This window comes from Fonsecaea pedrosoi (assembly GCF_000835455.1).
Source record: "Fonsecaea pedrosoi CBS 271.37 unplaced genomic scaffold supercont1.8, whole genome shotgun sequence".
Lineage (NCBI taxonomy): Eukaryota > Fungi > Ascomycota > Eurotiomycetes > Chaetothyriales > Herpotrichiellaceae > Fonsecaea > Fonsecaea pedrosoi.
This window is the reverse complement of record NW_013550608.1, coordinates 1,110,242-1,126,869: the sequence shown is the minus strand read 5'-3', so window position 1 is coordinate 1,126,869 and position 16,628 is coordinate 1,110,242. Positions and strand designations below refer to the sequence as shown.

Below are 16,628 nucleotides of genomic sequence, written 5' to 3'. Positions count from 1 at the left end.
CTGATGCCGCCTGTAGTGCGTTACCATAATCGCCTCCTTGTGCGTTGACATCGGCACCCTTCTCGAGCAGTATCTGTACTACCTTCTCGTGGCCACGCGCTGATGCCGCCTGTAGTGCGTTACCATAACGGCCTCCTTGTACGTTGACATCTGCTGTAGATATAGATAGAATAAACATCAACACTTCGTCTTGGCCAAGAAGAGAAGCATAGTATGTTGCCGAAGGATAACTTTGAGCGACTGTGGAGTAATCCACGTCAGTTGACCATGGTGTATCTGGATCGCCTAGCCGAAGCCAACGTTCTTTCGTACAGCGCGTCATCAACAGATTGCGAACCATCTCTGACAACTGTCGGGTACATTGGCCGTCAGCTTGGCGATAATGGTGGTGCCAATGCTCCGCAGCATATTTTGCAAAGGCATATTGTCTCACGAGATCTGGACTCAAATTCTGTTGCAAGAATTCATCGTGTTGGAGATACAGTAGACAAGTTTTGCTGATCCGCCCATGCTGCGATAGGCCTGACAAAGCGAAATCGGCCGCTCGACCTTTTCGAATGCGGTCAGAGAGTAGGAACTCTTGGACCGAGAAATGAGCAATCCGGACTCCCTGTGTACCCAATGTATCCAGGCTGATCTCAATGAGTCCAGGACAAATTCGAGTGAGGTGGTCAGCACCGCCAGTGCTTCTCCTCCTTGGATTATAGCACCCACGGTTGTCAATGTCGACAGCGAGAGCCTCAATGACCTCATCGATCGACAACGGCCGCGATGCATGACACAGGAGGGACAGGATTCGTTGCGCGTCCTTCTTGAACTTGATGCCACAGAGCATCCGCTCGTACGTCTCGTCAAGAGACTCTGGCAGTTCTCGCAGACACTCTTCTAGATGATACTCAGTTAGAGGACACTGCCGCAGCGGCTCAAGTTGGCATTCGACCCAACGAAATCTGCACATCAGTCAGCTCTTGTACGTGGGAATGGACAAACATGGTGAACTACTTACACTCCATCCGCATGCGAGACCAGATAGCTCTTGATCTTCTTTCGATGGTCACCCCAGTGCTGAAGTTCACGGTCGTAGTCAACTTGAAATGACACAAATCGCGAGATATCTTCCTGGACACTGTCGTTTTTCATCGCGATATGCTCTACGCCCGCGGGGAGTGCCGGAAACTGTAGATATGCTCGGATATCGGAGGCGTCCCGACTGGTGACTAACAAGTGCAAGCCCAGCAGCTGCCATTGTCGCATGGTCTCTATCAGCGATAGGACTTCGAGGCGCGAGTTGCCCGCAGGACTCTCGTCTAAGGCATCAAGTAGAATATAGACGTGGCGACACCGGGCCACGCCTTGTCGCAAATATTCCAGGAAGACCTGTACCGGTGGAGTGCTATGATTAGATGAATTTTTCAGGCGGGTCAAGTCTGCCTCCAGACCGGGAATCTGTCCACAGAGCTGGAATAGCAATGCTCGTAGCGCCGCAGACGCATCTTGTTTCGACTCGTCTCTAAAGTCGAAGAAGAAGAAGGCGGCCGCACTGTCGGCGGACGATTGTCGGCGGCGAAAGGCGTGCTGGATCGCCGTCGAGCACAGTACGGACTTTCCACAGCCAGCGAAGCCATACAGCCACAGAAATGAATTGCCCTGCTGTAGCCATGTGGTATAGGCGGGACCTTGGACCAACCACTGCCCAGTGCTCGCGTGTCGTTTGGCAACTGCGACATTGAAGTTGACTGTTGCATCAGGTGCACTCAGCCACTGCCGCAGATCGGCACTGACACTTCGTGCCTGTATGTCCTTGACGATAGCGTTGACCTCCTCGATGTCGCCTTGTGTATTCTGATGCTCTTTCAGCTGAAGCGCCTGTAGCGCGATTGACAAGTTGCCACGAAACTCGCTCACATCGTCGCCGAGATCTTCTAATGTGCTCCTCTTGAATGGATACGCCGCCCGTCGCCCAACGGACACTACCTTCTTTTTCCAGTCGTTATTGGGCTCATTTTTGAATTTGTCGACTTCACGCTGTAACCCTTTTATAGCCTCTTCACTATGAGTGATAGAATTTTCAATACATTGTAGGATTGACTGCTCGTTGGGCCGCCAGGTGCGGTTGCGCACAATCTCGTCGATAACTTGGACGGATTCGAGGAGGTTACCGAGTTGGTCTGCAATTTTGGCGAGATCCTGATGTTGATCTCGGCACGCGGTGTAGTACTTGTAAAGGTACTCTGTACTGTGTAAGCCGAGAGACAATAGGCCAGCCACGCTAGCGGTAACGGATAGTGGGTCGCCCATGATGTTGTCCTCGAAGTCTGCTCGCGGGCTGCGAGGTGTGACGTTGTTGCAAGAAATTAACAAGACCTAGTAAGTTACAATGCGTGAGCATGGGAATGGTGGAACTCAACATCGTCACTGCCAGCCTTACGGGTTAAACAGTTTGACTGCGCCTGTCCACGTCGCACAAGAGGGCGCAGTTACCGGTGTAAAACTGTTCCGTTCCGAAAATGCTCAGCTTGTAACCGTGGCCTTTACCATGGTACATCTACCCGGGGCATCGTTCCATTACAGTAAATATCGAGCTTCTCTGAAGCCACTGTCGAGCGCCAAATGATGAATTTGACCACCACGACCGGAGACGATCGGTTTTCGTCAAGAAGAGCGACTAACCTGCCCTCGTCGAGCAACCCTCACCCCTCTACACTCCCGAGCAGTTCGACTGAAACGTTTGCAAGGCGGAAGGAAGCCATCAATCAACAGTACCTCACACCACAGGAAGAGAAGGCGCTAGTCGCCTATGTTTTACGATGTGCAGACGACGGTTTTCCCCTGCCCGTTAAAGCCTTGTGAAGATTGGCACTAGTTATCAGGCAGCGTCGTGGCACCCCGTACTCGACACAGACAAACCGATAGAGCGCAACCTCTCGGCAAGAACTATCCCCAAGCACTTTACTCACGTCATCCAGAACTGCAGGCCCGAAGGCTTAAAGGCATTGACCGGATGAGAGCTAACGAGAATATATATGACAAGGTCAAACACTGGTTCGACATCATTGGCAAAGAGCTAGCTAACCCTGATATCACTCCCGAGAACGTGTACAATATGGATGAGATAGGCGTGCTCCCCGGTTACGCTACGACTGTCAAAATGTTAGTGCACAGCGAGGACACGCGCCGCCATCGAGGCACCGGAGTATAACGCGTTCTCGTTACTGCTATAGAATGTGTGTCTGCGACAGGAACTGCCCTCCCGCCCTTGATTATCTGGCCTGCATCGACCCACCGTAGTGTCTGGACCACCCATCCCACGCCTGATTGGCACTTTGCGTGTCCACCCAAAGGATATACCGATAGACATATCAGTCTATCGTGGATCAAGGACGTGTTTGAACCTCAAACCCGCTCCCGAGCCTGTGGTAAACCCCGAGTTTTGATCAATGATGGCTTTACCACCCATGAATCCGCTGAGCTACTCGAGTTTTGTTTCCATCACAATATTATACTTCTCGTAAACTCCAGCCGCTCGACGTCGGCATCTTTAGCCCGCTTAAGATAGCATATCGAGAATAAGTCGAGTAACTGTACCGCGGAGGAGCTGGAACAGTTGGCAAGCAGCACTTTACATTATTGTATAGCCGAGCCCGGTAAGCCGCTTTTACCGAGTTTAACATTGTTTCTATTTGGAGAAAGGTCGGCCTCTTCCCGTTTGACCCCGGATCGTGTCCTTGCCACCATTACAGGACCGAAAATGGATCAGATTCCAGCATACATTACACCTTAACAAACTCAGTTCTTTCCGGCCGACGAAATACAGGCCACACCCGTGGCATCCGAGGGATTTGCAGCGCCCCGGCGCCTGGTTGAAGGTGAATCCCACCATGTGAGCGAGCTAAGCCAGCATAGAATGCAAAAAGCCATTAACGCCGCCGAGCGGGCGTTGACCGAGAGCAGTCTGTTACGAGACCGAAGCCAACAACTATTTCTTCAGAATTGTGAGAAAAAAAAAATTGCGCGTATCCACCAAATCGAAAGTGGTAGGGACTGCCCCGAGTGATGTGCTACCGGGACATCATAGAGCAACAGTCGACACAGGAGACGACGGGGATCGCGACCTCTGGACCAGGCGCTGGAGGTCAAGTTCCAACCGAGGGCAAACTTTCTCTACCAGTTTCCGATCAGGCTCCAAGAAAGCGTAGATGACAGGGAGAGCTGCAGCAGGCTATTCAAGAGATCGATAGCTCGGGCATGCGCAGCTATTGCCACGTCTTTGAATCATAACCTAACGCAATAAACCACGCCGAGTATGTTCGGAGGTCCATATGGACCTAGTTCAGCGTTCTAGTCTGAGTCTTTAGGTCGCTAGGGAGAGGCCTTGCCAGAGTTCTCCTCCAAGAGGTTGTGGATTGCAGAGGACGCAGTATTCATAACGAGCTAAATATCCAGAAATAACGGTTGTATTTTGTTCTGGGATTATGTTTTCGCTCTATTGTTAAGCAAAGCATAAAAGTAAAAGTTACAAATACCAGTATCTAGGACTGCAGGAGTGAAATGAGTTACATACAGTCAGACCAACAACGCTTTCGAATGGCGAGCTCCCCAATGGACCCAATTTAGGTCCATTCCTTATTTTATTAGTTGCAGTGGGGCAATGGTTCCTGAAGTATTAAGTCGCTGTCAGACAACTGATTTTGTCTAGATCAAGGCACATAGGGCTTCTTGGCACGTCGGGATGTATGTTACTGTTGTTGTCTCGTCATGTCTTGTCCTCAGCAGTGACAGATTGGATGGGGTGTAGTAGTGGTAAGCCTTGAAGCGAGAAGCGAAAAGCGTAAATGATCACATTGCTACGGACAAGGACTCGTGGATACTCGCTGCAAACATCTACCTACCTGCTTGTCCTTTTCATAAGGGTCCGCCGTGCAGCTTTCTCCTCAGGCCAGATCTCATGAGTAAAGCAGCCTTTTGTCATGTCATACCCTCCCTCTCTGTCAATCACTCCAATAGCCCTACCCTTTGATTCCTCTGACACACAACGCCACCCTTGAGGACCTAGGTAAGGTAGTGTCTTACCTACCTACCTCCCCATCCACCCCCCATCCACAACGAGCACATGGCCCGAGACGTACGCACTCGCCGGACTGGCCAACCAGACGACCACGCCCTTGAAATCGTCCGGCGTCCCCCACCGACCCATGGGGATGCGCTCGAGGATCTGTCTGGCGCGGGTCTCATCGTTGATGAGCGCCTCGTTCATGTCCGTGTGGATGTAACCCGGCGCGATGGCGTTGACGTTGACCCCGCGACCGGCCCACTCGTTGCTGAGGGCCTTTGTGAGCTGGGCGATGCCGCCCTTGGCGGCCGCGTAGGCCGGGACGGTCAGCCCGCCGGAGAAGCTGACCAGGCTGGCGATGTTGACGATGGAGCCCCTTCTCCCACCACCCGTCGGGAGAGGTCGCGTGAGCATGTACGCCCCAAAGTCGCGGCACAGGGTGAAGACACTCCGCAGGTTCACCTGGACGACCTCGTCCCAGTCCGCGAGGGGGAATTCGTGCGCGGGATGCCGTCGCTGGATCCCCGCGCACGTCACCAGGATGGACACGTCGTGGCCGCCTTCGTTGAGGATTTTGGGCGCGAGGCTGGAAACCTCGGACTGTGAGGCCAGGTCGGCCGTGTAGATGGAGGCTTTGCGGCCGAGGGCCTCGATGGCGGTTTTTGTCGTCGTGTTGGTGTCGTCTCTCTATTTCTTGAGGTATCAGAGATATAGATAGATGAATAGACAGACGGACAGGTAGATGTTCCATTGAGCAACCCTCGCCGTCCTCAGTGTGTCGGGGGTCTGTCCATACCTGGACCAAAACGATGTCAGCCCCAGCCTCTGCCAGGGCCACAGCCATTGCGGCTCCGATGCCTCTCGTCGCGCCTGATGTATTCCCAGAGTCAGCATGTCGATCGATGAGCTAGATCGGTATGTAGGGAGTCTTTTCTCAGAGTCCGTATCTACCTGAACCTGACGTGGCGTACCTGTGACGACGGCGGTCCTGTTCTCGAGCGAGAACATGGCCGGAAAAGTGAGGGCCATGGCGGTTAACCTCCCCCTTTCGTTCAGCCTTGTAGGCTTGAATATTCGCTGCGGGGGGTTCTCTCTCTCTCTCTCTCTCTCTCTCGTGCGTGTCTGTTATGACACCTTCACAGTACCAACCGAGTATGGTATGTCATTAGTGGCTCTCTTCCCTCTATCTATCTAATCCCTCTAGGTATGGACGACGACAAGTTCCAAAAACGTGGTGTGTTTCGCACTCCTTCCTCCCTCACTCATTCGTCTGCTGTTCGCTAGCCAGTACTACTGTACCACCCTTGCTTCTCCTCCAACTCCCCCCTCCTCCGTCTCCAGAGATCGACAAACCCCCGCGGGGGTAAGCCAACGCCACTGAGAACACACTTACAAGGTCCCACGTACTTACCCGGTATGTATGTACTCCTGCGTCGTATGTATCTTACCCCATGGGCTGTGCTCGTGCCCGATCCACCCAAGGTGCGGACTTGGATCGTCCTCCCTTCCTCTTCCGAGTCTTCAATCAACACCGTACCGTCTTGAAAACGGTGGTCTTGTCACTCTACCGATATTCTGACCATTTACCACTTATCAGAGAGAGAGGTATATATATATATATATACTTTATATACACCCCGACCTGTGCTTCTTTCCATGAACAATTGCATTCAGGAAACGGAGCGAAGCCGCTTTAATCGCGTACGTGATGGAGCATTGGGGGAGCCTGGCCGAGCACGGGAGAGCATCGAGGGAGTCACGGCAGAGCACGGGGGAAGGCCGCCCGAGCACTACGCGAGCCACAAAGAGCTTGCCCTGATGCCAAACTGCGGAAGACAGTTCGGGCTCAGAGGTCCCCTTTGGACCCTCGGCTACAGTTGCTCAGCTGTACCTCGTACCCTCGTTCGTTTCAGCTAAGCCTGCTGCCTGCATCTTGTGGCGCCCTGCCCAACTCCAAGAATCTAGAGGCCCGTTGGGGCTCTCAGGGTCGACTTCGAGCCCATAAGGAGGCCATTTTGGCAACCAGGGGTCAATTTGGGGTGCCAAAGCGCTCACCGAGGGCTTTGTGAGAGCCGCCAAGGGATTTGGAGGTCCAACATAGTCAAGCTGCGTTCCTGTTCCCACCGTTTATGAAAGGGAGTATAGGCAGTGGATAATTCCTCATCTTGTCCAAGGAGTAGGGCCCGAAAAGGTTTCACCGAAGACACATTTATTACAGTACATCAGTTGTTGCAAGTTGGAATCGACAAGTGGATCCAGGGCTGCTCCAACTGGCAAGCTTGAATGTCAAACAATTCGTCTGAATGTCTACGAGGTACTTGAGGTCTCACTGAGACAGGTGCAGATTATTTGAAAATGCAGTGTACCGAGTACTCAAAGTTGCAATGGGAGCTTTCTCAAGTTGAGCTACAGACTGGATCTTACCTCCGCAGCAAGTGTCTCCGGAGCCACTTTGCAAAGGTTCAGATGTCCTGCTGCTCCTCTGCATGCAATGAAATATTGCGCCACAGGCATGTGATTGCGAGCCTGCCAAGGCTGTGAAGCGTTCGTTATAAAGACGTCGAACAACTTTGGCATGAGACCAGACTTTTCGAGTAAGCACCAAGTCCTCCGTAAATCACAGGCACGTGCCTCTGCTGTCACGTGATTCGTTCGCGCACCTCAAAACCCTGTTGCGCGCTGCCAACCAACCAGCCCAACTTAGATAGTCAATCAACCAACCTTTCGTCAACTTGGTCGCTTCACGCCTTCAAACGGTTGGTTCCTCATGAAAATGGGACCTTGCTGAACAAATAAATGTGATGATAAATACTAGGTAATGATGAACGACTTGGCAACAACTGGATGTGGAGCTTGGCTGCGGTGTTTTCCTCAGCTCGACTTTGACACCATGACAGTCCTCTCACTCACTTTCATCACCCTCGAGTAGGCCTCTCAGCATTGAAAATTGCTCCTGCTCGACTAGATGTTTAAGTCTAGCTCCACGAGCCCCGAATGCCAAAGAAGCCTCAACAATTCCATAACCTCCATAAGCCCAACTACCTACAGCACCAAGTCCAAAGGTAGCAATCCCAAATATGGTCATTCCGGCCATTGCTGTGAGGTGTCTTCGGGTCATCATATATGCCATCTTGTGTTCCTGTTTCCACCATAGAGTCCAGTGGAGGCTATGAAGCGCCTGGAAATTTTCCTGTCGGGAGCTCTCTTCCAGAATAAGAACTGCAAGGTATACAACGAAATTTTGACTATTCCAGAGTCTTTCGTCATAGTATCCGCTGCTCCAATGATGCCACAATTGCGACTCTAGATGAGACGTCAGCATCATCAAACTAACGGATTCGGGGAAAGACGTGGGTGCAATACTCAATAAATCTATTTGATTGTCGCCCAAAGTCGTCACACCGACCGCTTGCCACGCTTCGAATTCAGAAGTATCGATGTGCCGCAGGTCTCCTGGGCACTCAAAGTACTTGGCATTCTTCGTGAAATCCTTCTCTTTGGGTGGTAAAGAAATGCCCCGAAACACTCCGAGTACCCATCGCCGGTTTCCACGTATGTCGTTCATGCTCTCAATACCAGGAAAGGGGCTACCTGGAGTTGTGTTCGTGAACATGGAGATACCTTTGTGTCGAGAATATAGAGACCATTTTCCAGGCAACACGGCGATGAAAACGATCGATGATTGTGTTTTTGACCCTAGTAGATGTTTAGAAGTGTAGTGCATCAGCCAGGCTGGCAGGAAAACCGGGTTACAACGAACCTCTCACCCAGCTATATTTAACTTCGACCTTGTCCCCTTCCTGGATCGATTCCTTTCGGATGGTGCGCGACACACTTCCCAACTTCGACAGATCGAGCTTTACCTCGTAGTCTTTGGCCGTCATTCTGGCTTCCAAGTTACATTGTCCATTGCGGGAGGTTGCGCAGTCTTGAAGTTGCGTGGAGAAGCCTGATTGATTAAGTATTCCTAAGCCCAGGTCGTCCACAGGTCACTAGGGCTATACGTCACATGGATACACGTGTATCCACTCAACGCCGCTCAAGACAAAACTCAGCGTTGTCAGGATGCGACTCCTACTCCTTGCTTGTTAAGCGAATACCAATGAATCGACCCATGAGTCCTGGGTGAGTCCTGGGTGAGTCCACTCCCGTTGCTTGATTACTCATCTAACGGCAGCTCCTAATTGGTTCAAAGATAGTTATTCCGTTCCGAGTGCCTACTTTCGAATAGTCTTTGGGGGCTCTCCAGATGCCTTGAATCTCTGAATCCCCTATTGCTCGAGGCATTGTGACGCTTCAAAGGCCTCAAATTGAAGACTATTACGATCGTATGTGAGCATTCATTGGGCCAGGTCAGATTCGTGACATTCAGCTATCAGGAATGCTCCACTTGGAAGGGTACATGGATCTCGAAAGAGCCCGAACTACCCTTCGAACTTTTTATTTCCCGTCTTCTAGCTTACCGTCCATTAAGATAGCAATATCAAGGACTTTTCAACCCCTTGCACACTTTCGAACCCTCTCGAAATAGTCTCCCCGTTCCCGTCCCTGACAGAGAGGAAGAGAGGAGAGGGAAAGGAAGAGAGGTGCAGTGAAAGAGAAAGAGAAAGAGAAATATTGACTTACAGAACTGGGGGATTCAGTTAACCCGGTCCAGCAACGTAGCAGGACATCCTCTCAGACATCCCACCTCTCTAATCAGGGCTGAAATGGGCTGTCGTAGATATGATCGAGTAAAGTTGCCACAAGGTTAGGTATGCGCAATATTGGCGCCTGTGAGACTAGAGCCCGAACGGGACCCTCACTGGTAAGGGAGGGAGCACGGTAGGAGCGGACCAGGGTCGTGAGGGAGCAGAAGAGAGAGGAAGGGAGGGGAAGGGAGCGGACGAGGGAGTGAGTCGACTAAATAGTCGTAAACGGGGGAGCAAAGCAGCGGGATAATAGTCGGCGAAAAGTCGTGTAGGATGATTGTTCGGGCATTCTATATATATTTACATAGCCCCCCAAAGCTGTCCTTTTCTGCTTTCACTGGATTCTCGACAGAAAAAGCCACATGATGACTTTAGATAACCCCATATATCGCCATAATAATCCCAAGCTGTACGATGCCATTGTCGTACGCATCATGTCCGATTCCCTCAGTGGCAATTCCGCAACAAACCACAGTCCACAGTCCACAGTCCACAGTCCACAGTCCACAGTCCACCTCCACGAACACACACAAGTCACGGCCAAGAGGAGCGGATTCGAGTCATCAATCAGCACAACATAGTCCCTAAATCCCCCAAAACTGCCCGATGAAAATGGCTGATGTGCTGTCTCTTCTGGCCAAATTATTTCATACGGCCTGTCCTTTTCCGGATACGCCTTCGGTCGCTTTTTCATGTTTGCCCCTCGTCGTACCTCACCTGTTGCCAACTTGTCAGTGTCTCTAACTGACCGTGGGGGCGTGACTGCACGGGGGCGCAGGAATTCACTTTTGATCTATGTCCATTTCTCTGGTTTCTCCATAGGCCTGGGACTTGGGCCGGAAAAGAAACTTGGGAAGAAAAACTGACGTGGTTGCTTGTCGTTGTCCTTGTCGTCCTCTTGAAGTCGTGGTCGTTCTTCGCCGTGCTCTACCTGGTTGTCTCCACTCAGAGCCTTGCGCTGCATAGATTCGAAGAGCCCAGGTGCTTGCCGGTTGTCATGGTCGTCGTCGTCGACGTCCGGGAATTGCGACATACCCAGAGGCGGATGGCCAGTCCTCTTTCGAACGGGAGCGCCGGGGAAATTTGTTGTCATCCGAGGCCGCAAGGAGTCGTCCCATTTCAACACTTCATCTTCGCGAAGGGTTGATTTTCCCGCCCGTCGTCCCGAACGCTCCTCTTTATTCCGCTGACGTGCCCTTTTCTCCTGCTCCAATCTGCGGGCCAGCCTGTCTATCCTCGATACCCACTCTTCCGGCGCATCAGGCTCCTTATCAACCGCTACCTGCTCAAACGGTGGCGGCGGTTGAAGCTTTGAATGCGAGTTGTCATTCCGCCATTTTGGAGACCGAGATTCCTGGTCCTGGGTGCTGTTGACTGGCTGGCCTGAAGACTCGGCAGCCACAACAGCCAACGCAGGGCTGCTGGACTGTACGGCCGCGGCTGCATCCAAGTTGCTTGGGGTTTGATCTTCCGCATTCATGGGTGGAGGAGGAAAAAGACTTTCGAGGGTCCGGGCAGAGTTTTCCACTGGGGCTTCTGGTGCTGTCAATTCCTGCAGAGCTGGTCTGATAGTGTCGACGATGGCTGCTTCATTCAATGCGCCCACTTGTAACTGGGCGGCAACACGTTCTGGCAACGCCGCTAGGACTTGGACAATCTGGTCCAGACCTACGACAGTTTCCTTGACATTCCGACGGATACTGCTTGTATCATCCTTGATGGCCGTGGTGAGAGATCTGGAGTCTGTAAGCGGATGGCAACACTCAATAAAAGAGAAACCTGTAAAAAAGGCCCACTCACAAAGTCAACAGGGCCAGAGCTATCTCCAGCGCGGCCTTGTGAGACTCCAACCGGCTTCTGAGCTTGTTCATGTCGCTTTGCCCGTAGATGGCCCATTTCATCTGATTGCCGAACCTGTCCGAGGACAAGTTGTCCAACATCTCGCGCATCTCCTTGACGACTTCGGCCGTGTTGACCAGGACGAGAAGAACCCGGTTCTCGAGGGGTTGAGGTACGCGCTTGGAGGTGACCATGGCGTCGTTCCGGAGCGTTTCCAAACAGAGGCCTAGGGACGACAGTTCCTTCAGGACAGCGTCGAGATCTCGATGCGCATCTCGCACCCTAGACACAAACGAGTAGATCTGCACAGAGGCCTTTCCGACGTTCGAGATCAGGGTGGAGCATGCCACGGTGATAGTTAGCGGTTCAATCGGCATTTTTGTTCGGAGCGCTTCGAACAAGGCCAGTGGCAGACTGGTGGAGGGACGTCAGGCCTGGCCTTGTTCTCATTCCCGTCAATGGTGTAGACATGATTAAAAACATCTCAACGATGATGACCGCAGCGATGATGCTGGCGGTTAAAGAGGACGACAACGTGGCAGGGCATGCAAGGACGGATTAGGAATAGTGGAAGGCTAGCACGTGAGCTCAGCCTCTTTCCCCCCTTGCCCCTCACCGCCTCCTATTTTGTGGCGCAGACATTTTCAATAGTAAGCAAGAAGGAAGGGAGCGTCGTGGTGCTCAAAATTCTCTGCCTTTTTCACATTAAATTCTACTATAATTCCGTCTTCCTGATCGCACTCCTCCAACTCGCATGAGCCGTAGGATCCCTCGCGATGCTCTCCCACTCCCTGACCTTGTCCATGCCTTCCCCGTCAAACCCGTACTTGAACCACGCGGCCTCGACCGCCAACCTGGCATACTTCTTGGCCCCTCTCGCGCTGCCGACGCGACTATACGCCAGTGCGGCGTGACCGTACGCGTCGTCCAGAAACCCTTCCAGTCCCTCGGCTTTGTAGAGGTCGACGAGCGTTTCGGCTTCTCTGACGCCGGCGGTCGGGTCGGGTCGGGAGAGCTGCCACTGCAGGTTGACGATGTCTTGGGTGGCCTTGTCCGAGTCTCGTACCGTGCGGGGGCTGTTGTGGGAGTCCGGTGAGCAGCGTCGACAAGAACACGTGAAGTGGAAGACAGACTTGAAGAATTGCTGCCGGTCGGCGTGGAGGCGGAGAGGCGGCGCGTACGAGATTGTGATTTCCTCGTCCCTTTCGATGGGGCGCACGGCATGGACGTAGTGTGTCAACAGGTCGGTCGAGAGGAAGTATTGCGCGCTATCAAAGCGTTAGTCAGCTATATACTCGGAGGTCACAATAATGGGAGGTGATAGAATATCCAGCAAACATACTTGGGGTCACAGGCATGGTTGTATCTCGCGGCCTCTGGAAACACAGCCGGATGCAACAACCCCCCAATCTTCATGTCGAATCCATTCGCCTTCAACACATCTTGAGCCACGACCTCCGGCTCATCGTAAATCTTGGCCAGGTCGAGATAGGCATCTCGACTTGCCGGGGGTAGTTGATCGATAGCCAACTTCAGCAATCTCTCCCGATCCTCTGAGAAGACGAGGTCGCCGATATGTGCGACAAGCGCGGGCGTATACGCCGTGATCAGATCGCCACGTTTGAGCGGCCGCGACGCCAGCATGCCGATTCCCTTGCCGGGGATGGACGCCGTGTACCAGGGCCGATCTTCCGCCTCTGTCTCGGGGTTGATGCCCCTGGAGGACAGTGCCGCGGCATCTTGGAACGGTGGCAGAGACGCAAACTCGTGCGCGATTGCGGGCGTGGTGAAGATGGAGATGCCGCGTCCGTTGCTGAAGGACGCGTTTGTGTAGACGCAGAATTCGTCTCCCGCTTCGCTGAGGTGCTCCGAGCAGATGGGTCGATGCGTCCAGGGAAAGTACGGGCTTTCGCTCTCCCTCCCCTGCTCTGTGGAAGAATCGACGATCGTCCCGCTTAACGAGGTTGGGGACTCACTCGCGGTGACAAGCGCAACAAACCGGGTAAGAAGACATAACGAGATCCCATCGAGCCTCATCTTGCGTGGATATCGAGAGAAGGCAAGCAAGTGTCGAAACAATGACTGAAGTCGTGCAAGTCCATCTCAGGCTCGAGATCCTGAAACACGCGGGGCCCCCGATGTGAGTGTTTCACCGACGACAAATCCCCCCTTGTTTCGTATTTGAATAGGGGACCACGACACATACGTAGTGCTGACTTGCAGCATAACATCATCAAGACTTGTATGTTTGCAAGCATATGTCTTTAACTTGGGACGCGACTAGATAGGTACGAGGTTCTGGATATTTGAAACCCTGCCCCCTGCGGGTATTACAAGACATGGCTAGGTATGCATACGGGGCGGTATTGATCACTGCCTGTGTGGGGTAGAGCCACTGGCCCACGTTCAGAGGTAAATCCGAGTACTTGCCGAGATATGTATTCCTTGGAGGCCTCGTGCGGAACAACAACTCCCTGTGAACACCGTCAGATACACAACAATGTGCATCGTACAAGTGCAATCCATGCTCCCTCCCCGCTAGAGCAGAAGAGGGGATGGGAGGAAGAAAGAGAAGGATTCGATCCTATCGGTTGAGAATCCTCCAGAGAGGCACCACACAGCACACACGGGGTCGAGCGGCGTAGACACCGACGCTCTGTTCTCGGCCCCCCCCCCCCCTTTCCCCCATGCCCACATACCCCAGATCAGAGGTTCCCTGTACGACGGGACAGGAGCCAGGGGTAATAGACAAGTTGAGATCAGTATATCAAGATATGCTCTCTTTTTTAACATTTCCTTCCCTCCCACTTCTCACCACACCTTAACACGGGGCAGGTAAAGTCAAGCACGAGAAAACAGTGGACGGTTGGTATCTGCATCACCATCTTCATTCCCATCTCTTCTCTCCCCCCTCCCCCCCTCCCCTCCCCAAGCTCACCGTGCCAAGGGGCCTACCACTCCCGGATCGACCCATCGGGCCCATAAAACTCTTTACACTGCCAATGGCCGGTAGACTGGGCGATTCTGCGGACGACGGCCTCGTCAATCTCGATGCCCAGTCCGGGCCCCGTGAGGGCGTCGACGTAGCCGTCGCGGATGGCAAAGACGGCCGGGTCGACGAGGTAGGTGTTGAGATCCTCCTCTCCGGCCTCGACGTTGTAGTGCATGCCGAGGGACATTTCCTGGATGACAAAGTTGGGGGAGCACAGGGCGACCTGCATGCTGGCGGCGAGGGCGAGGGGCCCCAGCGGACAGTGCGGGGCGACGGCGACGTCGTACGTCTCGGCCAGGGCGGCGATGCGGCGGGTCTCGGAGATGCCGCCCGCGTGGGCGATGTCCGGCTGGAGGATGTCGACGCTGGCGTCCTCGAGGAACCGCTTGACGTCCCAGCGCGAGTAGAGGCGCTCGCCGAACGCGATCGGCACCGTCGTGCTCGCGGCCAGCTGCTTGAGCGCCTCCGGGTGCTCGACCAGCAGGGGCTCCTCGATGAACAGGGGCCGGTACGGCTCCAGCGCCTTGGCCAGCTGCTTGGCCATGGGCTTGTGTAGGCGGCCGTGGAAGTCGAGGCCGGCGTCGAGTCCGAGCCCCTTGACGATCTTGAGCCGCTCGATCGTCGCGTCCAGGACGGAAGGCGAGTCGAGCCAGTTGACGGGCCCCGTGGCGTTCATCTTGATGCACTTCAGACCCTGCGCGATGCGCGCTTTTGCGGCTCCTTCAATGTCGGCGAACGTGTCGCCGCCGATCCACGCGTAGACCTGGACCTTGTTGCGGACCTTGCCGCCCAGGAGTTGGTGGACGGGGACATTCAGTCTCCGACCTGTGGATTTTCGTTTTTGTTAGCAGACCGACCTTTCAATATTTCCCCTTGACCTCCCTGGGGCCCAGCGGCACATATCTTGTCTCCGAAACTCCCCTGGACTCGCCTCACCTTTCAGATCCCACAGAGCAATATCAATCCCCGACAGCGCAGACATAAAGACCGGCCCTCCACGATAAAACCCCAGGCGCCATACCGTCTGCCAGATATGTTCAATGTCACTAACCACAGGCAGGATAACACACCATTTGCCTCCCAGTCAGTAGCCCGCCTTACACATATATACTCATTCTCCCTCAAAAAAAAGGAGATCCCACAGACATGGTAAGTGACTTACTCGGCCTCGTACCCGACGATACGCTCGATGATCTCGTCGAGCGCGCCCTCGACGGCCCGCGTGTGGCCCTCGAGCGTGGCCTCGCCCCAGCCGTGGAGTCCGCGGTCGTCGCAGATCTTGACAAACAGCCACCGCGGCTTGACGCGGAAGTACTCGATGCTCTTGATTTTGGCCCCTGGCGGCCGCGTGTTGGGCACGGCTGGGCGTTGTTGCCCGTTGGGGGTGCCCCCGAGGGAACTTAGCTGGCTGGAGGCCATCCCTGCGAATAAGTGATTGCGTTTGAGAGAGATGTAACTATTGGGGAACAGCAAAGAAGAGAAATGTCTGCTTTGCAGGGCAAATTTGCCGGAAGCTCAGTCAAAGCAAACAATCGATGATCCTGTCTCAAAGTAACTGTATACCTAGTAAAAGGAATATACCTCCAACCACAACGAGAATCAGTGGTGTCAATATGGAAAAAAAAGATCGAAACACCTGGTCCTTGAAAAAGGGTCAACGTGCATGGGTCCGGCTCTCCGCATGTATTGTACCATTGTAACATACCCCAGGTACATACATACAAACAATACATGACTGCCAAGTATGTCGATAAGACACCGTTCAATTGCCGTCGGTGACATTGGACCTGTCATCCTCGTGAACCGGTGTCGGCGGAAATGATGCCGTACAAGGGATACAGTGGGACATATTGGGACACTAGGGCCGACAGGGTGGTGTGTTTGGCTGGCACTCGGCGGTTGATCGTCCGGGAGCGAACGGGAAAGAAACAGCACGGGCTTCCCCCACGTCCGTACATGTATTGTTGGCAGTTCGTGGGGGTTGAGCGTGTGCCTCTCCCCCCGCCCTTCTCCCTTCCCCCCCTGTGTGAGTTCCAGTCTCAATGGTAAACGTGAC

The 16,628-nt window shown here is 53.5% G+C and overlaps 6 protein-coding genes across 6 annotated transcripts in view; all 6 read right to left on the bottom strand.

The window, feature by feature from the left end:
• The window catches only part of Z517_11718 (uncharacterized protein), a gene marked incomplete at both ends in the record, with an annotated part of 3,434 nt that extends 1,136 nt beyond the window's left edge, over window positions 1-2,298 (bottom strand). Inside the window, 2 exons of the mRNA XM_013423301.1 lie at window positions 25-950; window positions 1,007-2,298. Of these exons, the coding sequence (XP_013278755.1) occupies window positions 25-950; window positions 1,007-2,298 (2,218 nt within the window). The remainder of the gene's footprint in view (window positions 1-24; window positions 951-1,006) is intronic.
• Window positions 2,299-5,074: 2,776 nt separating this feature from the next.
• Z517_11717 (2-deoxy-D-gluconate 3-dehydrogenase) lies at window positions 5,075-6,079 on the bottom strand (the record flags this gene model as incomplete). The annotated part of the gene is made up of 3 exons (XM_013423300.1): window positions 5,075-5,737; window positions 5,847-5,920; window positions 6,022-6,079. The coding sequence occupies 3 exons, from the start codon at window positions 6,077-6,079 to the stop codon at window positions 5,075-5,077; spliced, it is 795 nt and encodes a 264-aa protein (XP_013278754.1).
• Window positions 6,080-7,952: 1,873 nt separating this feature from the next.
• Z517_11716 (uncharacterized protein) lies at window positions 7,953-8,934 on the bottom strand (the record flags this gene model as incomplete). The annotated part of the gene is made up of 2 exons (XM_013423299.1): window positions 7,953-8,746; window positions 8,811-8,934. 2 exons carry the CDS (start codon window positions 8,932-8,934, stop codon window positions 7,953-7,955), a joined length of 918 nt encoding a protein of 305 aa, XP_013278753.1.
• Window positions 8,935-10,534: 1,600 nt separating this feature from the next.
• Window positions 10,535-11,957, bottom strand: Z517_11715 (uncharacterized protein; the record flags this gene model as incomplete). The annotated part of the gene is made up of 2 exons (XM_013423298.1): window positions 10,535-11,477; window positions 11,542-11,957. The coding sequence occupies 2 exons, from the start codon at window positions 11,955-11,957 to the stop codon at window positions 10,535-10,537; spliced, it is 1,359 nt and encodes a 452-aa protein (XP_013278752.1).
• Window positions 11,958-12,295: 338 nt separating this feature from the next.
• On the bottom strand, window positions 12,296-13,617 carry Z517_11714 (uncharacterized protein; the record flags this gene model as incomplete). Its single annotated transcript, XM_013423297.1, has 2 exons — window positions 12,296-12,848; window positions 12,923-13,617. The coding sequence occupies 2 exons, from the start codon at window positions 13,615-13,617 to the stop codon at window positions 12,296-12,298; spliced, it is 1,248 nt and encodes a 415-aa protein (XP_013278751.1).
• Window positions 13,618-14,531: 914 nt separating this feature from the next.
• Window positions 14,532-15,991, bottom strand: Z517_11713 (uncharacterized protein; the record flags this gene model as incomplete). Its single annotated transcript, XM_013423296.1, has 3 exons — window positions 14,532-15,397; window positions 15,509-15,618; window positions 15,735-15,991. 3 exons carry the CDS (start codon window positions 15,989-15,991, stop codon window positions 14,532-14,534), a joined length of 1,233 nt encoding a protein of 410 aa, XP_013278750.1.
• Window positions 15,992-16,628: the final 637 nt, after the last annotated feature.